This window comes from Podarcis bocagei, assembly GCF_964188305.1.
Source record: "Podarcis bocagei genome assembly, chromosome: 1".
NCBI classification, from domain to species: domain Eukaryota; kingdom Metazoa; phylum Chordata; class Lepidosauria; order Squamata; family Lacertidae; genus Podarcis; species Podarcis bocagei.
The window spans coordinates 134,816,615-134,841,115 of record NC_138125.1 but is presented as its reverse complement, the minus strand read 5'-3'; the positions used below and the strand labels follow the sequence as shown (position 1 = coordinate 134,841,115).

Genomic DNA, 24,501 nt, shown 5'->3' with positions numbered 1-24,501 from the left:
ACAACAACATTCCACTCACAAGTATGTCCTGCCCTGCATGCATGTACAAACATGTTACATGGATTGGTAATAACATCATAGGTGATTTTTTTTTATGGTACACAAGCACCATATATAGGCAAGTTGACTGGCTTTCCTAAAAGGACCACTTGGAATCTTGGATTTCACAAACTTGCAGGTCTGTCCATGTTGAAAATTTGCATAAAGTATTTTCAAGTTCATACTCTCCACAGGAGCAGCTCCTGGAAATCTGTCGCCCCAAATTTCCAAAACTGCAGATTTTGAAAGAATAAAGGTAAAGGTAAAGGTACCCCTGCCCGAACGGGCCAGTCTTGACAGACTCTGGGGTTTGTGCGTCCATCTCACATCTATTGGCCGGGGGCCAGCGCTGTCCGGAGACACTTCCGGGTCACGTGGCCAGCGTGACAAAGCTGCATCTGGCGAGCCAGCGCAGCACACGGAACGCCGTTTACCTTCCCGCTGGTAAGCGGTACCTATTTATCTACTTGCACCCGGGGGTGCTTTCGAACTGCTAGGTTGGCAGGCGCTGGGACCGAGCAGCGGGAGCGCACCCCGCCGCGGGGATTCGAACCGCCGACCTTTCGATCGGCAAGCCCTAGGCGCTGAGGCTTTAGCCCACAGCGCCACCCGCGTTGAAAGAATAGGTGACATTAAAATCATGGGACTCTAGAAATGCTGTATTTGTTGCAGGACTGACGTAACACAGCTTTCCAAAAACCAGCTTTAAATGGCATGTAGAATTTCTTATAAGATTGCTAAAATTGCTGCATGACAAAGGAGATAATGGCATTGATCATATTTTAGAAGAGATTTTAGAAAACAGTGGATATTAGAAAATGACAAATGCCCCTTTTCTTTCATAAGAGATTGCCTTTTTTAAAAATCCCACTGAGATTGAAAATTGTTTTCACTTGCAGAAGCATTGCTTGAAAAATTGGCTCTACCTATGTCCAGCATATATTTATCACTTTAGGAAAAGCTTGCAGCAATCTTTTAAAGTGCACCTGCAGAAACAGCAACTGCCTCTGTGGCAAAGTAGATGAAAGGTTAGCCTTTTAACTACTTCCTGCCCAGTACTTCATTTTTCAGATATAAAGAAACAAGATCACTAAAAGATGTTTCTGAACAACCAATTATGTTCTGAATTGCAAATATTCAAAATGTAAAACAGTACTGCAGTATTAAAAGAAATAAATGATGGAGACAATCCAGAACAAAACAAACCAGCTCAGTATAAATCTTATTAGCCAAGTCTGCTTAGGTTTCTACTTCACCTTCACTTAACTTATTGCTCTGAGGGCCTTCTGGCGATTTCATCACTGCAAAAAGTGGGGTTCCAGGTTCCTTCTTGGTAGTGGCGTGCGCCTTCCCACCAGATATCAAACAGATAAGCAAGTGTATTACTTTTAGGAGACATCTGAAGGCAGCCAGGCGTAGGGAAGTTTTTTTTATGTTGTTTTATTGTGTTTTTATATTTTTTTGGAAGCTGCCCAGAGTGGCTGGGGCAAGCCATTCAGATGGGTGGCATATAAATATGATGGTGGTGATGATGATTAAGCAGTTCTGTGTTATAGCTACTTTGCTTTCTGGATTCACTTTGTTGACATTGACATTTCATTTTTGTGCAGACCTCTTCTTTAGATTATTTGGGGTTTTTTTTTGCCAAAATGTTTAATACAATAAGCTTTTTTTAAAAGCAAGAACAAGTAAGCTACACAGAAGAGGTGGGGAAGGGGCTTCCAGCAGCCACATCTTAAGAGCCTTTTGGTCATCTTAGGATGCAATTCACCGGCACAGCCTAGTGCTTCTTTTTCACTCTAAAGTTGTTTGTCTGGCGAGAGGGCGGGGGAAGCAGCTGGGCAGCTCTGTTTTAGTTGTCCAGCACAGAAACAAAATCAGTTTGCACTGCTGCAGGACAATCGAGTCTATAGGAGTGAACAGTCAGACAGATTTTTTAAAGGATCTGGGCTTAAATCTACTCTGGACATAAACTTCTAAAAGTGGGTAGATCAAGAGCAGCACTATTTGTTCTGAAAGAGAATGGCACTTGATCAAACTGTTTTTTGCATACAGTAGTACAGTCGTACCTTGGTTCTTGAACGCCTTGGTACTTGTACGTTTTGGCTCCCGAACACCGAAAACCTAGAAGTAAGTGTTCCAGTTTTCGAACATTTTTTGGAAGCCAAATGTCCGACACGGCTTCCACTTGAGTGTGAGAAGCCCCTGCAGCCAATCGGAAGCCACGCCTTAGTTTTCAAATAGTTTCGGGAGTCAAACGGACTTCTGGAACAGATATTTGAGAACCAAGGTATTTGAATCTTTTTCTTATATATCCTCATAAGAACAGTTCCTTGATTTATGCCCACCTGCCTCGATTTCATTGAGCTGCAGACTGTGAACTTCAGAATTTACTCTGCGCTTATCACTTTTGTACTTTGGCTTTTCGCATAGGTCTTAGGCAGGTCTGTTTGCAGTTGTTTTAGCCTAGCTGTCGGAGTGCTTAATTCAGTGCAGAAAAATTACTCTGAGCTGATGACAAATCATATCTTAAATGCCTTTGGACAGTGTTTATTCTTAACAAAGGGACATAGCTACAAACCCTGCAACTTTGCCCTAAATGCAGAAAACAAAGCCTTATCTTGGGTTCTGTTTACAGTCAAAAAGTCACAGATAACCTTTTGTTTGTGCAGATACATCCCTGATAAGGCTGAGAGCCAAGGATGGATGAAATGTCTGGTTCTATCTTGCACAATTGTCATGCTTCAAACTAATTGCTAGTGAAAAAGAAATGGAAACACACAGAAACTGCCCACGGTGCCCAAGTTCCTTACTTAGATGTCATGTTTCTAATCCCACCCTGAACCAACAGGCAAAAGCCTACATTTCTATTTCTGTCACTTCTTAAGTTGTTCACCCAGAAGAGGCTTCACCTTTTCTTCCTCCCCCCACCTTTTTTTTTTAAAAAAAAATGAATTCCCACCATTCCATCTGAAAAGTAAGGTTCAGGTTGCTTCCAGACGGAAGCCGCCTTCTTTTCCCTTTTTGGTGGCTTGCAAAACTACAGTGCCCATTCCATGCAATGATGAAGCTTTTATTTACCATATTTTTCACTCTATAAGACGCACCAGACCACAAGATGCACCTAGTTTTTGGAGGAGGAAAACAAGAAAAAAAAATATTCTGAATCTCAGAAGCCAAAACAGCAAGAGGGATCGCTGTGCAGTGAAAGCAGCAATCCCTCTTGCTGTTCTGGCTTCTGGGATAACTGTGCAGCCTGCATTCGCACACACATTTCCCCTTACTTTTTAGGAGGGAAAAAGTGAGTCTTATAGAGCAAAAAATACGGTATTTCTTTTTGTTTGATTGAACTATTTTCTGTCCACACCAGCGGACAGATTGCGATGGGATGTGTCTGGAATTCAGAGTACACATCCCCATCACCAAACCTCCTTCTGAGAAGGGAAAAGCTCTCTGTGTGTTTAAAGGTTGTGTGGTTGTAGGTATGGGCACACACCCCTTTCCAACAGCTGTAATGTGGTCTTCAGGTTCTCCACACCTGCCCTAAGTAAACAAACCAATGTCCTTAACCCTGAAGTCTTGGAATGATTGAAACAGCTTTGGCTTGCACCATTTTTATTGTTGTTCTTAATGTATTGGTGTTGCCTTCCATTGTTGTTGCTGAGAATATTGCATCCCACTGACGTTTCACCTTTAGGCTGCAGTTATATACACACTGTGAGTAAGTCATATTGAACTCAGTGGGGCTTATGTCTGAGTAAAGGATTGCCGTGCCCATCTGCACCTTTTTATTATTGTTATGTATTTATTGAATTTATATCCTGCCTTTCCTCCCAAAGGAACCCAGAGGCACAACCTCTGCTGGCTCCCTGCTGCGGTGATTTTTGTTTCAGTCTTCTTTTATATTTCTCAAAGCGTTTCAAAAAATCTGTGCCAAAGTTGCAGCAAAGAAGGAACATTCGTTTAAGCGTGCTAGTTCTTCTTCTAAACCAAACTATTTTGCAATGCAGTTTTTTCCCCAAGATCTAAACTGATTTCTCAATGTGAATAAATGACAATGTTTGTTGGTGCTTCTTCAAAGAAAATATTGCGCTGAACTAGATGTCCTGGCTGAATTGACCTCCATCTGACTGTGCAGATGTTCATAAGGTTGCCTTGAAAGCACTCAGACCCTGGATGCAACTGGTTCCATCCATTAGGCACATGATCTTAGTGCCACTGAGTGCCTTATGCTCTCTTTGATTTTGACGAGGAGAGCTTCTTAATGCACTTGGAGTGCTGTCATCAGAAGTAGGCTTTGGCTATTCTGCTGCTTCCTTCCATTGCAAATGAACAAGACCTGTTTCTGCAGTAATAGGAGTTTTGTTTAAAATAAAAAGTCAACAAAATTGAGCAGACCTTATTTTTAAGGCTTCTTCCCTGTCCCAGTTTCCATGGCAATGGGAATAAGTGTGCTTTTCTTACGGTTTCTCACTTACTGGTCATGTGCTTTGTTGCTTCCAATATCTGTTTGTTGCGTTTCATCCTTGATAGAGTACTTTCTTATGGAACCAAAAAGGTGGGATATCTTTTGACGTCTCTGCCAATGTCACTTTGAGAAGCTGCTTTCATAGCATATTTGCCCCAAATACCGTATTTTTTGCTCTATAACACGCACCAGACCATAACACGCACGTAGTTTTTAGAGGAGGAAAACAAGAAAAAAAATATTCTAAACGAAATAGTGGATATATGATTTTTGTGGTTCATGCTGTGGCCACAGACATGTGATCTGACGGTGAGTTTGGAGCAGCTCAATGCAAAAATCCTGAGGATCCATGTGGATCCATGCTTTGTAACCATGGAGGAGGGAAGGAAGGGGAACCATAGATCCTCTGCTCACGACTGCAGCAGACCCCCCCCCCCATCACCTGCAGGCATTCGCTCCGTAACACACACAGACATTTCCCCTTACTTTCCAGGAGGAAAAAAGTGAGTGTTATGGTGCAAAAAATACGGTATATGTGTGTGTGGGGGTTATATTTGAACGATATTTCCAACTCTCCTTTCCTGGGTATGATTGATAGATTTAGACATAACTACTTTTGAATCTGGGATGTTTTTCTTCATCAAGAAGTACATTGTACTTATTTTTGCAGTGGTAAAAACCTAGGATGAACTTCTATGTCTGAGTGGCTAGGGAAACCCAGCCAGATGGGTGGGGTATAAATGATAAATTGTTGTTGTTGTTGTAGTTGTTGTAGCAGTTTACAATCATAAAGTGAATCGTATGTCCCTAACAAAATTTTATATTTGTCATTTGAATGTTATTAACGTTGTTAGAGAACCATGTCTTGTCAAGAAACTGTTCAGAGAAAAAGGAGGCAAAACCAACAGACATGTGGCACAGTGCTATTTTTCTAGAAAAAGAGGTGCCCAAACTCACCATGAATGCCCCCCCCCCCAGCGTTCTCTTATAATAGCAATGGTGCCCACCTGAGAGGTGCTGGAACTGAGTTCCGGCTGGGAAAGAAAGCCCTGTATGTGGGCATATACAAAACTACAGATCTGTTAAGATGCCACTGTTACTTCTCAATTTAAAATGAGGTCATTTGGTTTTTAGTTTAAAGCTGTGTGGAATTTTGTGAATGGGTAAAAATCTTTAATATTCAGCACTAAAAAACAACAACAACCAGTCTCCAGGATGGTTCAGATTTTGTGCCAGTCTTTCTCCAAACTTTGGGATAAAATGGAAATGACAGGGTTCTAGGAAGGTGCAGCTGGAACCACCTGTAGAGGCATGTTTTTCCTCTGCAGTCTTCATCCTGTGGCCTGTGATCATACCGTGTGCCAGCCAGTTTTAAAGAAGACCTTCCTTTGTGAGAAGGAAATGGTAGGCCTGCAGGAAATGCTGTGGTCAGTGAAAGTAATGCAGATTCTCTAAATCATGTTTTTAAAAATTGGGTTGATGGTGGAAGGGTGTTTTTTTCTCATGGATGTTGAAGAATTCAGTGTTTTAATATTGTCTTATCAGAAGTTACTGTATGAGATTTTGTACTCTGAAAATTATACAAATACTCACTTTTTATTCTTGTTTTTCACCAAGAATTTTCCCTAGAGAGTATCTTCTTCAGCAGATCCACCTGTACTCCTTGGCAGACCTACAGCAGGTAATTGAATTTAGTTTCTCCAGAAGCTGGGCCTTATACATACTGTGAATACAGATTTTGTCAAGCTATGTCTTGGTGAGCCTTTCCAGACCAAGAAGCCTTCCTAAATGGTAACTTAGAGAAATGACTTAAACATAGATTGCTTAAGAGCCAGTGTGGTGTAGTGGTTAAGAGCGGTGGACTCGTAATCTGGGGAACCTGGTTCGCTTCCCCGCTCCTCCACATGCAGCTGCTGGGTGACCTTGGGCTAGTCACACTTCTCTGAAGTCTCTCAGCCTCACTCATCTCATAGAGTGTTTGTTGTGGGGGAAGAAGGGAAAGGAGAATGTTAGCCGCTTTGAGACTCCTTCGGGTAGTGATAAAGCGGGATATCAAATCCAAACTCTTCTTATCTATAACCAGAATATCAGTGATGATGATTTATTGCCATTAATGCAGTTAATGGCAGATGAGCTGATACCTTTTATGTCCTTAACCGGAATAAAGCCTACATGGATGTAAAGATACAGGGCAAAGGAGCTCGTACATTTTGTTAGAATCTCATGAATGAGAGCCGATATAAGTGGTTAAGGGGTTATCTGTGAGCCAAGAAGACCCCCATTTAAATCTGACTTAATCTATGAATTCCATAAATGACCTTAAATTGGCCATGCTTCTGTCAGGCTCAGAACACCACCTGTAAGTTAGAGATTTAAAATACTAGTCTAGCTTACATTGCTATTGTAAAGATTTCATGTGTGTGAACTGATTTTGAATGTTACAAAAGCATTACATAAAATGCTGAATAATCATTAAATGCTGTTGAACGCCAGTATCGCGGAAGTGACTTGTCTGCTGGCGGAGTGGTAAGATAGGAACAAGCAAACCGGTTCAAGGGAAAAGCCAGAGAGCAGAGGTCTTCGTGAAGCTTTTTGTAAGTGCCTCGTTCTTCAGATAATCAAACTGCAGAAGAGCAAGTGGCCTAAACTTGGGGTGTCAGTCTCCCCAGTTGCTGGTTTCGTAATCTCCAATGCCTTGCAAGCTGCTTAGCGCCAAATATTGATAGCGGACTTTCAAGAAGTGATCAGTAGCTTATCAAACTTTCCTTGGGAGGGATGGAGGCTTGCAAGAGTCATACTGCACGCATTTATTTAGCTGCTACTCTGACAGATTTCTTTGTCCTGATATACATTTACATTATTTCCTTCCCTTTCTGCACCCCAGACCTTTCATCATGTAATTCAATTACAGTTGTGGCTCGGGTGCGTTAAATTGGATTTTGCTTTTAATCTGGCTGGATCCTTATTATCAGCCCAGAAAGTCTCTCTCTCACTCTCTCCTTCCCCCTCCACAATTTCCTTTCTTCTTAAGTGAGAAAACAGGCCATGCCATTTCAGTCAAAATGGTGAAATGATAAGGTTGGAAGAAGATCAGGACCCTTTAGCATAGCTGTCAACTTTCCCCTTTTTTTGCGAGGAATCCTATTCGGAATAAGGGGATTTCCCTTAAAAAAAGGGGAAATGTTGACAGCTAGTCCCTTTAGGTGCTCTTAGTGATGCCCTAGCCAGATCCTTATTCAGGAAGTGTGACATTCTTGATTTGTCTAACATCCATGGGACCCAAATCAGTGTACATGTGGTTCCCAGGAAGTCTCACATCCAGGCACTGATCACCCCAGACCTGCTTACCTTGAGCAAAATGCCTCATGTTCCTTGAAACCATATCCCTGGAAGAAAATCAGTTTGAATGGATTCTATTAGAAAAGAAGTGTATCTAGGCACTGTGGTCATCTGCAAGGGATTCTCACGTGGCAGGGTTAATGTTGCCAGCCTTTATGTCATGTTTGCAGACACCTGTATAACTCAGAGTTGGTCTGCCAACAGGCCTGGTGCCTGATGCTAGCGCTCTACAATGCACATAAATTTAGGTTGCAGTCCTAAACCCGCTTACCTTGAAGAAAGCCCCGTTTAACTCAGTGCGACCAACTTCTGAGTAGGCTTTTCCTGCTAATAAATGATAAACTGTGTTTACTTAGGAGTAAGTCACATTGAGTTGAATCAGGCTTACTCCCAGGTAATAGTAACGCTGCTTTCCATGCATTTGCACATGGTGAACCTTGTTGAACAAACCTTGTATTAGCTGTACGCCACACATTGGTTCCATTTTAGTACCAAGAAAACTAGCTTTTCCTTGTACCAGTGGAATTGTGTGAATGCAATATGCAAGGTGGCTTTAAAAGCTGCTGAATGGACAGGTGTTTTGCCCCAGGTGGTGGTTGTTGCAGTGTAATTATAGGACAATCGAAGACAAATCCACTCCATAATAGCCTTTAATGCTCCTGTGCTCCATGAACAGAATAGTGTAGCACAAAAGGGAAGGTGTGAAGCAGGAGGAACGTAATTTTGGTAAAGTTGTCAAACTACTAGTAATGCCATTTATTCTTTTCATGATTTGGAAAGCACCGTGGGTGCAAATAAGAATGGCTCAGCAGGTCTGATCTTTAACCAAAGAAACGGTGGTTAGTCACACATAGGATTTAATGAAAATAAATAAATGAAATAAAACCATTTCTCTTATTATGTGCTGAGCACAACAGCTGGTCCAGCTACACAATCCCACTAAATGCCGGCTATTGCTTCTTTATTTTCCTACGTAGGCCTACAATATGATGTGGGCACAGCTGCTGCCGCCTCTGCAGCAGAGGTAGCCAACGTTATGACTTCCAGATGATGTTGGACTCTTAACTCCCATCAGCCCTGACCAGCCTAGCCAGTGGCTAGGGATGCTGGGAACTGTAGTTCAGCCGCTTCTGCAGGGTGCTGCATTGGCTACCTCTCCTCTACAGGCTCCAGGTGTCTTGCTTCTGGCCTAGCAGCAGCACCTTGCGGAGTGGAAACGAGCAGCAGGCAGCAGTCAAGGAAGCGAGCCCAGGTGCTACTGAAACTTGCTTTCTTTTCATCCAAGGCCTCTGCTAAGGGTGCGGCTCCCCTCCAGCCAGATAGGAGGAAAGCGCTGCCACGAGGTGGGCCAGTCCTTAATTGGCATTTGGTGTCGCTTTAATCCTTTTAAGACCGTAAACTAAATATTGTGAGAAGGCAACAAGCCCAGAAAAGCAATCTTGCGTAATCAGGTCTTTGCTCTAATGCACAATTGTGAGAGGCCTGGCAGTTTGCGTAATATTTTAAGCTACGGTTGGTTTAGCCCATAGGAGCCAGCTAGGTGCCATACATTCCTTATCTCGTTTTATTCTTGCAACACTTCTTTTGTGCAGTAAGTGAGGGTGCTATATAGTCACTTGCTCCAACCAGTGTTGTGGTTCATGTGGAAAACTGAAGGTGAACTTCCCATATCCAGGCCCAATATTTTGTCTGTCTGTCTGTCTATCTATCTATCTATCTATCTATCTATCTGTGCTGGCCCCGGGGGGAAAGGTACTAATACCGTAGCCGACGTTCAGTCCAGAGTCACTAGCAGGGTAGACGAACACTGGATGAGACGCGAGGTCCGAAACAGGGAGCCAGGCAGGGGAACAGGAACGCTGGAAGGGCAGCAGCAGGAAGCCAGGCGGGGAACAGGAACACGGGTAGGTCCGCAGCGGGCAGCCGGGCGAGGAACAGGAACACCGGAGAGTAGTAGCAGGAAGCCGGGCGAGGAACAGGAACACCAGGGAGTCAGGAGCAGGAAGCCGGGCAAGGAACAGGCACACTGGGAGTGCAGATCTTGGTCTAGGTAAAGCAGGTACTCCACAACGACGTTGCTCCCGCAACCTGGGACTGGGCTGCCTGACCTTTATCTCCTTCTAAGGCCGGGGGCGGTCCCGGCCCCCAGGAGCCCCGCCTCTCCTGGCCTTAAGGCGAGCACTCCTCCTGGGAGAGACCAGTTCCCTTCGCCTCTCTGCCCTAAGCCTCTGCAGTTCAGGAGAGGCCGAATGGTTACTGGGCCCCGGGGGAGGCTCACCTGTAGCCACTGAGTCCTCCAGCACTTCTGGGGCCAGAATGGTCTCACCTGGTGCCTGCCCCTGAGGATCTGGCACAGGTGCAGGCTCCTCAGCATCTAGGCCTTGCCCCAGTTCAGCCGGCCCTGGAGGCGGGGACTCCTGTGCCGGCTGGGATTCCTCCGGTTCACTCTCAGACTCGGAATCCCAGGCCATCGCACTATCTATCTATCTATCTATCTATCTATCTATCTATCTGTCTTCATCATCATCATCATCATCATCATCATCATTGTTAATTGAATTTGCATGCTGCCCTTCATCTGCAGATCCCCAGGCAGTTCACAAAATAAAATCACAACGTGAAAATCACAAAATACATAGTACAGTGGTGCCCCGCAAGACGAATACCTCGCAAGATGGAAAACTCGCTAGACGAAAGAGTTTTCCGTTTTGGAGGTGCTTCGCAAAACGAATCTCCTATGGGCTTGCTTCGCAAGACGAAAATGTCTTGCGAGTTCCTGCGGGTCCCCCCCCTTTTATAAGCCGCTAAGCCGCTTATCAGCTGATCCGATAAGCCGCTAAAAGCCGCTTATCAGCTGATCCGATAAGCCGCTAAAAGCCGCTAATAGCGCTAATCCACTAATCCGTCAATGGGCTTGCTTCGCAAGATGAAAAAACCGCTAGACGAAGAGAATCACAGAACGGATTCTTTTCGTCTTGCAAGGCACCACTGTAAAAATAAGACCAACAACAAACCAATATCCCCCCCCAACAACACAATTAAAAGGGCGTAGGATGTCGATCAAGTGGAAATGTTTTTTCCTCGCACCTAAAAGAAGTATAATGAAGGCACCAGCCGAACCTCTCTAGGGAGAGCACCCCACAAGTGGAGAGCAACAGGTGTTGTCACCCTCCAGACCGCTCATGGAGGAGGCACACAAAGAGCAGCCTCAAAGGATGATCTCAGGGTCCAGGTAGGTTCATATGAAGAGAGGCGGTCCTTGAGGTATTGCGGTCCTGAGCCATTTAAGGCTTTATAGGTCAAAACCAGCACTTTGAATTGGGCCTGGGGCCTAATTGGTAGCCAGTGCAGTCAGGCCAGCATCAGTGTAATATGCTCAGGCCATCTCGCCCTAGGGAGCAACCGTGCCACCCATTTCTGCACTAGCAGAAGTTTCTGAACTGTCTTCAAAGGCAGCTCTACATATAGCATGTTGCAGTTATATGACGCGTTGCAGAAGGATACTGTGGTTATCCAAAACCGCTGAGAGGTCAAGGAGAACAGGGACAACATACACTCTGTTTCTCTCCCTATACAGGTCATACAAAGCGACCAAAGCAGTTTCTGTGCCAAAACCAGGCCTCAACCCCAACTGAAATGGATCTAGAAAATTACACCACCATGCTGCAAAAGTGGTGGACGAAGAAATAGCTTAAAACATTGGTGGTGTTTTTAAAACTAAACCTTTGCGTCTTAATGTTTTCACTCTTGACACCGCCCGCAGGTGGAGGAGAGTCCTCTACGGTCTTTGGCTGTGCATTGCACACTGCCCAGTCCTTCTGTTTCCTCTTTTGCTAAATTCTATAAACACCACACTATTCTGTCACCTACAGCCGCTATTTCCAGTTCCAGTCTGGAAAAAGTGTGGTATGCTACCATAATCCATTTTTCTCCTTTTTCCTAGACTTAGCAAAACGCCAGTGCTTGTGGCCGCTTAACTTGGTGCATTACTTAGGAAGCAAATCACACATGTTTTCAAATCTGAAAGTCCCAGAGTGTCAAAAGAAGTTTACAAGCCAACCAGTATTTCCAGGAGAGCCCTTTCTTAATAAAAGCTACGGTAACTTAACGGAAATAATTCAGATTGTGAACGGACGGTTGAAATTACAGCCTCTGTGTTGACTTACAAAGAATCTTATCGCCAATATGATGATAATGATTAACATGCTGATTTACAAGGGTGGGGTCACAAGATATTTGCAGACTCTGCACTGTCCTCCCAGTGGCAACAGCACCTTGGTATGTAGGCTTTGTCGCCTCTTTAGCTTCAATTATTAACCCTAACCTGCAACCTCACAAAACACAATGCTCCCTCGTTAAAATTAAAGAGGGTAAATGAAGGCTTAACCTCTCTTTGTTGAACTCACTTGCCTTTTCCTGGAGATGCCCAGCTCAAGGTTAGCTGCCTTGAAGTATCGGTGAGCTAGCAAATCAGGCTCAGTAAAATGATCAAACATTGTGAAACTTTATATTTTACCTACTAATATTCTTCTACTCTTCTTCTTCTTTTTCTTTTTTGCTTGTGCATTTCTCATTAAATGGCAGGCCTTGAACAGACCTTTTGGGGGCATTTTCTTTTTAAGCTTCCATAATTTTAAACATCATCATAACCATTTTATTTGTATGCCGCCGTTCCATAGTTAAAACGATGCTCAAGGCGGCTTCTTACAACATGACAAGATTTACATAATTACCAATGCAACAAAAGTCATAAGCAATAAATGAAACACATCAAAAAGTACACAGCCAGATGGAAAACTATTTCCACATAAATCATAAAATCTAAAACTAAGAACACAGCTTTAATATCAAGTACAATTTAAAATGACAAAGATAAAAAATAAAAGCAATTTAAAAAACAAAAACGGAGCCCTCTCTGCCCAGATGGAAGGAGGCAGGCAAGGCCCTTCAGGTGATATCATGAGGGACAGCCAGCCTAGCACTCAAAACATTAGTTCAGTGGACAGGGTGATGTGGATTAAACTCTCAGCTCTGCTATGACATTCCTTGGGTAGTTTTGAGCTACCGCCATATCTCTTGACTTTGCCTCCCCCTAACTCAGAGAAGAGTTGTCAAATGCAGGCCAGTTCAAACACGATGGAATCAATGTGTAAAGTTCACGGAAAGTGCTTCTCTATGGTGTTGACTCCACCCAAGATTTGAAAGCTGCCCTCCGCATGGGTTGTCCCATGAGAGAGAGAAAGAGGGAAGGAGACTCCTTCCCTCCACAGAGAGTACTGCTCTTCAGAACTGCACACATTCCTGGTGGCCTGCTGGTGCTGGCCTGGAGACTCTCCCATGCTGCTGAGTTCCTTTCACGCAACATGGTCCCATGTGGAGCTGCCACAACATGGAGACACTTCCCTGCTATAAAACTTTAGTTGGCCGTGTTTAACAATGGTAAGCATTTAGCATACTCTGAATATATTGTTGAGGCCGGTCATGATGAACAAAGCTAGTGGCTTTGTTGTTGTTTAGTCATTTAGTCGTGTCCGACTCTTCGTGACCCCATGGACCAGAGCACGCCAGGCACTCCTGTCTTCCACTGCCTCCCGCAGTTTGGTCAGACTCATGCTGGTAGCTTCGAGAACACTGTCCAACCACCTCGTCCTCTGTCGTCCCCTTCTCCTTGTGCCCTCCATCTTTCCCAACATCAGGGTCTTTTCCAGGGAGTCTTCTCTTCTCATGAGATGGCCAAAGTATTGGAGCCTCAACTTCACGATCTGTCCTTCCAGTGAGCACTCAGGGCTGATTTCCTTCAGAATGGATGCGTTTCATCTTCTTGCAAGTGGCTTAGTAAGTTAATTTAGGGTGCATTTCTGCCCAGTTATTTGGGGGAGTGGGTGGGAAGCCTCATTGGCATAGAACAGTAACAATGGATAGTGTTGCCACCACATTCAGAAAATATGGCACAATATTTGCTTGCTGAGTCAATGTTTCCCTACCCCTCCCCTGCGAAGTTCTCACCATGTATTGATTTAGCTCTCTAGTTGTACTTTGACTATGTTAGGCGTATGCCTAATACATTGTGAAGATACGGAGATAACATTCTTTGTACAGTACAGCTTTCAATGAGACTTCCTTAAGGCCTTTTCTATAGAAGCTATTTGTACTCATTTCCCCAGTGCGTTATTTTTGTAAACAGCAACTTTGGCTGTTAAGTGTTCCCTCTTCTCTGCAGGCATTGAATAAATGGAACAGCAAACTACAGCACACCATGGTGACCGGTAGGCAAGGAAATCCCATACTGTACTGAAAAGGGTACAGAATTGTGCAAAACACCTATGTTAAACATTACTAAAGCATTCTTACAATGTAAAACATACCGTATTTTTTGCTCTATAAGACTCACTTTTTCCCTCCTAAAAAGTAAGGGGAAATGTGTGTGCGTCTTATGGAGCGAATGCAGGCTGCTCAGCTATCCCAGAAGCCAGAACAGCAAGAGGGATTGCTGCTTTCACTGCACAGCGATCCCTCTTGCTGTTCTGGCTTCTGAGATTCAGAATATTTTTTTTCTTGCTTTCCTCCTCCAAAAACTAGGTTCGTCTTGTGGTCTGGTGAGTCTTATAGAGCGAAAAATACGGTACATTACATTGCAAGATAATATAAAACATACATTCAAGACTGTATTGCAGGTTATTATATATATTCATAATAATAAAACTATTTAGCAGTGCAATCCTAAGGGTGCTTGCGCACGAGGAAGCCCCGCTAAAGCGTACAATCATTAACTCAAAGCTCTGCTAATGCGGTTGTATTTCAGGTTTTTTGTTTTATATATTTCTATCACTCCCTGCTATGCAAAACTTCCAGGAAGTAATAAACCGCATGCTTGCCATTCCGCAAACACACATAGGTAAAATGATCAACCGTACAACTCTCATCATCACAGAGTTGCTTTAAAAACAAACCAAAAAAACTTCAAAGCCCTCTGTTGCTAGATATAGTCTGACTACCTAGTCTGCCTTACAAATCGAAGAAGGTCACATTATCCATCTTTCAGACTCCCAAAACAAAAAAATCACAAAGTCAAAAAGCCTCCAAATTGGGCATTCCTAACCTGTAGCCCTCCAGATGTTTTGGCCTACAACTCCCATGCTCCCTAGCTAACAGGAGGGATGATGGGAATTGTAGTCCAAAACATCTGGAGGGCCGAAGGTTGGGGGTGCCTGCTCCAAATCCTGTCTTCCTGAATTCTAGAAACCACCTGTTAAACACATTAATGCAGCTGAACCACATCAGCATGACTGTTTTGTATGTTCAAAGCATGTTCCAGCTTTGCAGTGCGTTATCCTGTCCACATCTGCAACTATGTAAGTCATGGCACAGTCCTTCTCTACTCAGTGGTTTGCAACTGGATGGTACTGCATTTCTTTTTAGGTACCAGCAAGTAGCCTCTGACTAGAGACAATTGGCTGCAAGGGTACAAGTGCTGTCTGCAAAAAATTCTTCTCTGGCCAGAATTTTCAAAGATTGCTTGTCAGCCGGTCTCTGCCTCCCAGCCAGTAGCATGCAGCCTTACCCATCGAGTACCTCAAGATGCCTCACGGGAAGTGATTCCTAAATGAATAAATAAATAATATCTCTTGTTGTTGTTGTTTAGTCGTTTAGTTGTGTCCGACTCTTCGTGACCCCATGGGCCAGAGCACGCCAGGCACGCCTGTCTTTCACTGACTCCCGCAGTTTGGTCAAACTCATGCTGGTAGCTTCGAGAACACTATCCAACCATCTCATCCTCTGTCGTCCCCTTCTCTTTGTGCCCTCCATCTTTCCCAACATCAGGGTCTTTTCCAGGGAGTCTTCTCTTCTCATGAGGTGGCCAAAGTATTGGAGCCTCAGCTTCAGGATCTGTCCTTCTAGTGAGCACTCAGGGCTGATTTCCTTCAGAATGGAGAGGTTTGATCTTCTTGCAGTCCATGGGACTCTCAAGAGTCTCCTCCAGCACCATAATTCAAAAGCATCAATTCTTCGGCAATCAGCCTTCTTTATGGTCCAGCTCTCACTTCCATACATCACTACTGGGAAAACCATAGCTTTAACTATACGGACCTTTGTTGGCAAGGTGATGTCTCTGCTTTTTAAGATGCTGTCTTAATATCTCTGAGCATGCCCCCCCCCTTTCTACCCCTAACATGGACACACACTTCTCTTTGCTGACAAACATCCTTTCCAAACTAATCCAGATCCTGCAAAACCTCCAGTACTGGTTTCTTAGTAAAGCATGGAGATTGTGCGCTTCTGTGTATATCAATTTGCGTGTTATTATTTTAAGAACTTATTATTGCAGCCTATTGGCTATACGGTAAGGCTGAGACTGAATTGTTTAATGCTGGATATTACTGACCCTGCTGCATCATTCACTTTTCCTCTGTTCCGGCCTGCATTTCTTTGTTTACATTAATCTGCAAGTATATATGTTCTATCACTATCATATCTGCTGCTCCTTGCGTTTCCTCATATTTGTTGGACATCATTTCCCCTTAACCAGTTTAGACTTTTGACTCTTATTACCAAAATTAATTAAGGAAGAGATTTTTTAAAAGTTGCTTATAGTACTGACTTTGCCCGTCTGTTATAATAGAGCAGTATCAGATCCCTGGCTTTGAACCGCACCTCCCCGCAGTGACCTTTGTGAATTGTTTAAGGTCCAGAGTGAGGCCATCATTCTATAGCAGGACACAATAAAAGCATCACCTTTCCGTGCAGTACAAACAGATGTCGAGTCTGCATGGCTAGCAATAACATTTCAGCTTCCTGCTGCCACAGATGTTCTTACAAGAACGAGGGCTTTTCAGCATTTCCATCCCGTGGCAGCGACCCAAGCCATCCCATGAACTTCCTCTCCTGCCTACATTTTTCCATTTAGTGTATGTGCTGCAGTTTAGGCCTTCAGGAATACATATAGAATAAGAAATACATTTAGCATAAGTGAGGTGAGCATTCTTACGGAATCTGCATTTACTTATTTTGCTTTAAGTTTTGAGTCTTGCGGCACCTTAAAGACAAACAGTTTTATTACAGTGTTAAGTTTTTGTGGACTACAGTACACAATATTACCGTGAGTAAGAATATACACACACACAAGGTTCTGGAGGAGATTGAAGATAGTGAGGGCAGAGGTAAATGGAACATAATAAATACAGACACAGTGATAATTACGTACCGGTAATTACCAGTAATCATTACTAAAACAGTTGTTTTGGCATTAGTAATTGGATACTCAACATTTTGAGTAAACAGAAAGACTGCTAGTACTGAGTCACGTGGTAGAGGGAACCGGCACATTTAAGCCAAAATTCAAATGTGGATTTTCACATACTAGGGCCATTGCATGCCTCTTAAATTATATATATATATAACTCTTCCATTGTTATTAGTTGAGTAAAACAATAGAAGAAAAACACTAGTAAAATAAAAACAGACAAGCATTGTAAGTAAATGAATTAAACAGTCTAACTTTACCCATCTCCAAACAGGTGTAAAATTACCTTTTAATGTTCTGTTACCTTGCTGCCGTAGGTGGGTTTTATTTGGCATTCTTCAGCCGGAATTGCATGATTCACCCCACCCTGCAGCAAGCCCTTCAGTGTTTAATCAACTCTGAATTGTGTTTTAGTTTGGTAATGAGACACACGAATAATGTCCAGTCATTTCTGTTGCTGATTCTTGGTGATGGGGTCTCTTTTCTGTTGCTTTGCAGGTTATTGAAGGGAAGCTGGCCCCTTTCCTTGGGAAGGTAATCAAATTTGCCACTTCCCATGTGTACAACTGCAGCCTTTGTAGCCAAAAGGGATTCATTTGCGAGATCTGTAACAACGGCGAGATCCTGTACCCCTTTGAGGACATTTCTACAAGCAGGTAAAGGACGGTGATTTCATGTGTTGCTTTGCATGTGTGTACATTTACAGTAATGATGAGAGGGCTGATGCAAATATGAGCAAGAGTTCAGCTTACCTCCTTTCTATGTGGAAACCTTTTATGAAGGCCAAACGAGGCACAACATTAAATGCATCTTCATACCTGTCAGGGAACTGACATCAGAGCGAGAGGCGAAGGGGAGGCTCCCAGATTCTGCGGGCGAAGGACCCAGCACCAGGGGGAGAAGCAGCTCGGTAGAGGAGGAAGGAAATCAGCGCAACACCAGGGATAAAGGGGGGCAAATGGGGGAAGCGAAGGAAGAGCTCCGGGATTCTTCTCTGGAGATTAGTGAGGAGAGCACAGGCCCTCCACTACCCACGCCCTCCCTGCGCAGAAGACTCCCACGCAGTGAGAGAAGGAGGAGACTGGGAGTCAGACAACTTTTATGCTGGAAAAGGTTTAAGAAACGCCCACAGACAGATTCTGCCAGCGACTGAGACACCCACACGGAGATGGGCTGTGCAGTCAGAACGGTTTAACCAAGGCAATTAAGCCTAGAGAGGCGGCAGTTTACGCACGAGTAACTCATACCCCATTACAGCACCAATGGAGGAATTTCCTCTCCGTGCAAATAGCAGCTTCAAAGGAGTGGTTTTCATGTGGACTACAGTTAAACTCCCTCTCACCATCACCACCAGTAATCCCCCACCGCAGCTGCTACTTGCATTTGTAGCCAGTACAAGTGGAAAGTGTGCATATTCATGGGGTATGTACCATCATGCTTTGGTCTGCTTCACCACATGTACATGCAAATTTGCCACTTCCCATGTGTACAACTGCAGCCTTTGTAGTCAAAAGGGATTCATTTGTGAAATCTGTAACTGGAGGGAACGAGTTCAGCACCGCTCCCTGCAGTGTGTAAATGCAAAGGACTAGACACGTGTAGTTACGGCAAGCACAACAGTGTACATAACACACAAAGGGGCCTTAAGGGGACTTGTGAACTCAAGAGGGACTTTCACAATCTGACCATTAAAATTCCTTAAGACATTTATTTCTAAGCAGTTCAGATTGTAAGTGCAAGTCTGATATTTTAGAGGCCCTAGGCAAGGTAAGGTTAATGGGACCTGCCTATCCCGAGCCAACAAGTTTCAAGAATATTTAGCTTTTCTGGGGGTCAGTATCCAGACTGTCTATTCCCTTCTCATGGCCCCCTGTACGTATGGGAAGCCTGAGGATAGGAGAAAAGGAGACAGGCATTTGACACTTGTCTTTCATCAGCCCGTAAGTAGTTGTGCTATTGGCAACTGAGTGCATCATCTTGCTGCATATTGGACTCGGGGATTGTTAGATAAAGTAGCTGACCAGTCTGCATGTTGGGGCTGATTCATACATGCATGCTTATCCCTTAATCTGACTGTATATCATGCCTGTGTCATTCAGGCACAGATAAAACATCTATGGCACCCCAGTTGAGTTTTTCAATGGAGTGTCCAGGAGTGAGTCATAACTAAGTTTTGTATATTCATGATGTTGATCCTCCCTTGGGCATTGTTGGCAGTTTGTGAGATGGCCAGGATTATTTTGTTAGCATAATTTGTTGAGAGTTGTTTTTCTTCCCAGCTGGGAGAAGAGTTCCGTGCCAGTGCAGCCCAAGGCCACCTTTTACTGAGATTTTTGACTGGCACCTCTTTTACTGCTAATATTTGCCCCATCTTTCCCTGGTTTTGTTTCAGTACCTTGTTTTTAGTATGAGGTCCAAGCCCTGAATGTATATTAAATGAGGTGTGGAGCACAACTGTGCAAACACTGATTAAGAAAGAAAAGAGAACACTTGCAAAACAGTAATTTCTAGGACGGAAAGTTGTGAATGAAAAAGCATTAAAGAGAACTAAGATCATGGCTATATAAGGCAAAGATATCTGCAAGGGGCTCGTGAGGATAATGAAAGGGGCAAAATACTTCATGTAAGAAGGTTTCCCAGTGCAATGCATGCAGTTTCTCTGCAGAATGATTTGATTACTCTGAGTGTTTGCTGTACATTAAAATCACAGGTTAAATGCCTTAGAATTCTGAAATCTTAAATGCCCTGAGAGAATTTGCAGTACATCTCAGGTCAGTGATATCTGGGTGTAATGACTTCTGTTGGTGCTTATTACACTGGCAGCAGGTAATATATATGTGTACATGTTCAATACAAAAACAGATTTAATGACACTGATATAACAACATCATTTTCAAAATAATATTTAATATTGCTCTACCAATGAAGTCATGGTTCAGTAACAAAAGTGAATTAGTTTGATCAGTTAATTTTTATTTTGGCAATTAGTTTGAACATTATCTGTCTGCATATTGGATAATGTTCTTTTGTTGGGGCACTGTGTTAATAGAAAGCAGGTTGCCCATTAATAGATGTAATAGTTTATTTCTTTTTAAAATAGGATTCATTCGTAAGATTGCCACATAGGCAATGCTTTAAATTTAGGTTTGTTAAAAGAAATCAAGTGGGCTGCCTTTTAATTCCAAGACAGGTCTTGGCAGCCCCAGTCATTGCAGATTCTATGTTTCACTCTGAATTAAAGTATAACCCTCTTTGTCCATTCTATTTTTTGGGGGGGGGGGGAGGTGGGGTGTTTCAACTTGGTATGAGTCGGGTTCACGTGCTCCTGCCCAAAGAAAAGCCTCACAAATATTTCAATATATTGAGATTTCTGTTGGTAGGGTTGCATTCCCTTATTTAGGTAATCATTGCCTTAAATGTTTGCCACGTTTAACTGGGGTTCAGGTGTTCTGTTCTAGTTCTTATATTACTCTGTGCCTTGGGGTGTGCATAGGCCTCTGTACCCTGACCCCCTGCTAGGATGGCAGAGTTACGAACAAGTTGCACCCTGGCGCCTGATTCCACATTTCCACTTTTGAGTAGGCAAAGAATACCATACAGTGATATTCCCCTTGCTGGTAGTTCTCCTGAAAGCTTTATACCGTTGTATCAGCAAACACAAGCCCTGGCATTGAATTTCAGAGGAGTGGCCTTGTTAGTCCGTTGCAGCAAAAAACAATGCATAGCCTATGAATTGGAGTAGGTGCCCAAAACGGATTGAGAAGGTTGATGTTTTTTCGGGAAGAAGGACGGGGTAATTTAAGCTGGCATGTTCAGCAAGTTTCACTAACACCTGCTCCCACAACCATCTAAGAGGGATATATAACATTTACAGTTTTGTAGATCCACAAATTAGTTTTCTAAAGCTTTGCCCCTAAATGGAGATGAAAATAAATATTAACACATGTGCATTGTGATGAACTTACTGTTATCCTAATGTCTTTGTTTCTGCTCCTTCACTTGCATGTGTTCAGCTTCACTAAATCTAAACAAAATGAATGCCTCTTGTGTTTTAAAAGAGTGCAAAACTAGAGTTTTAATAAATCTTGAGCCTCTGTTAGAGTGGTATATAAAAAACCCCCAACAATAAATTGCCTTAATAAGAAGCTGTTTGTACTGGGTGAAAGAGTTCCCCTGCATTCACGGCATTCTTGGATGACCAGGAATTGAAGTGTGTTTGCACCTTGCTTTGCATATATTTTCCCTTTGTCTTTTTGCCTTGACCTTTCCGCTTGACAAAGAAGAAAGCAAAGCGATGAGTCTTAGGTGCCCTTGCCAAGACCTGCCAGAGGGTCAGCGCTGGATGACGGCCATCCTGATATAATGGCATCCTCACAGGGGCTGAGGGAGAGAACAAGTTCTGGTAGAAAAGTAGTTTTTCTGTGGGTCCATTTCCAGATGTGATTTCTCAAGGCCTGTCTCTTCCTGAGACAGATAAATCTCTGGGTAGAAGGAAACCCCCCCCCACCCGCTTTTAAAGAGCTGGAGTTTCCATTTGCATGGAGGCTGTTTGCTCAGCATTCATTTTTTGTCAATCCTTGAGCAAACAGAGCAAATACCTGGATAATGCACTCATCTGGCTTTGAATGCACATATATTACATACCCTTTTCTTGCTAATCGGTGTGACACATTCCTTTGTTGGCTAAATGGTTCCAAAACAAACACAATCATTTCAGTTAATTAGCAGGGTTTTGTGGGCTGTGCCTGGCAAGCTCCTTACATCCTGTCCGACAATACACAACTTCCAAGTCTGCTGTCTTAGCACTGGTGTAGAATGCTCAAATAATTCTCTCTCTCTCTCTCTCTTTTTTCTTGCTTGGTTTTGCATTGCTTAGTTAAAGTATTCCCCTTCCTTGGATTTCCTGGGTGTCGGGTTTTGGAATGAAAACTAAAAATAGAAGAATAGTAAAGTGCAAGTGGAAATGCTGTAATAGTTGGGTCTTCTGATTTTTTCCTGTCAGCTCCAGCAATTAGTTTTTAAGTAGACATGGAAATTGACTTAAGCCTGCTGGAAACAGTGTTCTCAGGAAAGCTTTGCTTTCCAGGGGGCAGAGTGTCAGGTGGTAGTTACTCACTGGGGTGGTGGAATAGCACTGCACATGCTTGAAGATACTGCATTGTGAATTTTTTGCAGCTTTCGGATACAAGCTCTTGTCGCTGAGATCTCCTTCACCCTTTACTGCAAGGACTCAAAAAATTAGTTCTTCCTTGCAAAGTAAAATGCTGATAAATGTTTAGTATAGCGAAATTCCAGGTTCTGCTACCTGTCAGCGCTGGGAAACATTTTGTTGTTGGGTCATTGTTGATCTGGTTTTTCAGATCAATTTCAGGGATAGGGGTCTCAAACTGATATTCCACACAGACAACCAAGATCCAGTGCCTTTCTTTCTCTACCACCAACATAGCCCATCTGCTGAAGGAATTGCTTGCTTTACCCAGAGGTGTCCTCTAGAAAGCATTAGAAGACCCACTGGCTGGTGCATCACCCAGCCAGGTGGAATCAGTGCAGTTCCACTTGGCCTCGTAAAGCCTTTACCCCAGGATATCCTCTTCGGCCCACCCTAAACAACCTGACTCCCATTGAGAAGAACCTGCCAGGCTGAATTTCTGCTCTTCACCTTCCTTCACAGAACCCTCTGCCTCTGGAACTTGACCATTTGCTTTTCTAGATGACACTGGTTACCTCTGTCCCATCTGCCTGCTAGCAGCCATTCTGAGAACTGACTTTTGCCCACTGTAGATCATACCACTTGCCGTTGACCCCCACCGGCCAAGAACTTTCTTGCTCCTGACCCTGGCTATCACTTGTCGGATCTTAGCGAACCTTGACACATGGACCTAAGGACAACTGTGGGCACGCAGGGTTGCTGTGCATAGCTGCCTACCACTTTTGAGCCTATATACACATGTACTGTCTATGTGCCCTTAAACTCTGCACAAGCGTTAAGCCCCACATGCTGTTGCATGCAATGGGTCATAGGAAAACTAATCTTTCAGTGTTACTTTTTTGTAAAACAACAACAACACAAGAACAACCCTTCTGTACAATCATGACTCCAGCCTATGCAGAAAATGAAATAACTTCCTCAAGCATCTCACTGACTACCATACTAATGAATCATCTTGCTTTAAAAAAAAAAAAAGTGTTATTGTGTTATATGTTTCAGGGCATGCAAACAAGTATAATCTTCTGCACTTCAGAGCTGAAATTATCTTGTGGCTTCTAGGAAAGAATGCTAGAAGGGAGGAAGTTGGTTAAGGATGGGGCTGGCTGGGACACAAGTTTAAGGAGAAATATGTGCCTCCGCTATCAGTTTCCAGCACCTCCACCCGCCATTTCACTCATTTCACCCACCCCAAATCTCCCGTGTTAAGAATGGATGCCCTACAGGAGCATACGCCTGATCATTTAAAATGCAAAAACCTTCACGGCGATTCAGAGGTGTTTCAGGCACTGGTGCTATGTGCATAATCTAGGCACTGAGCCATACGATTGCACTCCTACAGCAGCTGTGACCATAGACAGCCGAACATGAAAAGTGGACTTTCCCCCTCTGGGACTGCTGCAGGCAAAACGGAAGACATGAATGAGTCCACAGTTGCTTGTTTTTAAGGTCTCATCTTTTTGTCATCTTCAAAGCAACAAATGTCTTCTCCACAATGTCATTGTATTTGTGCTCAAAAGGATCTGAGAAAAGGAGAATAAAGGCTTAGTAATAATGAGGCTGTTTTGTAAATAAGTGCCATAAAAGGAACACCCTCTTTCCCAACACAGGTGCTTCTCATTGCCCTCAGATGTTAGAGAAGTGGTTGACGCAGCACCGAGCTGTGGCCTTGGCCAGATAAGAAGCAGGTGTTTGATCGCTTGATTGAAATTCTGAGCGGTCTTGCATCCACAGCCAGAAGATACACCTTTGTAATTTTCCATGGAAGTTAGAGTAGGTGGCAGCTGGGAAAGATTTCAGCTTTTAAGTTTTGCAGGTTCATCTCAGCTTCATGATTCCTTCTCTCCTTAAGCCGTATAGTGAATTGTGCAACACAAAATCAACAGAGTACTTAAGTGCCATATTTCGTTTTCACTTGTCAGTCCCTTGGGGAGACTGCAGTTGACTTCACGCATTCCCTTTGTGTATCAGGTCCTCTACCACATGTGCAGGTGGTCCTAACTGGGCTGGCAGGGCTAGCCAGGACTCACCCTGGTCCACCCCAGTACCGGCAGCTCCTCCTCGTTCATCTCACCATCACCCACAACTTCCACTCCATTCTCTTCCTCTTTGGGCCCAATCTGGAAGTGGGGAGGAAGATAGTAGCTGCAGTCTCTTCTTCCTTACCCAATGAGATGGCATGAGTGGCTGCAGGGCGGAGGGGGCGGG

The 24,501-nt window shown here is 43.6% G+C and overlaps 1 protein-coding gene across 3 annotated transcripts in view; it reads left to right on the top strand.

Annotated features, from left to right (window-relative positions):
• The window catches only part of PLEKHM3 (pleckstrin homology domain containing M3), an 84,500-nt gene that overhangs the window by 51,008 nt on the left and 8,991 nt on the right, over positions 1-24,501 (top strand). For all 3 annotated transcript variants that reach the window (XM_081166505.1, XM_081166506.1, XM_081166507.1), the window contains 2 exons: positions 6,125-6,188; positions 17,586-17,743. In XM_081166505.1, the coding sequence (XP_081022631.1) occupies positions 6,125-6,188; positions 17,586-17,743 (222 nt within the window). The remainder of the gene's footprint in view (positions 1-6,124; positions 6,189-17,585; positions 17,744-24,501) is intronic.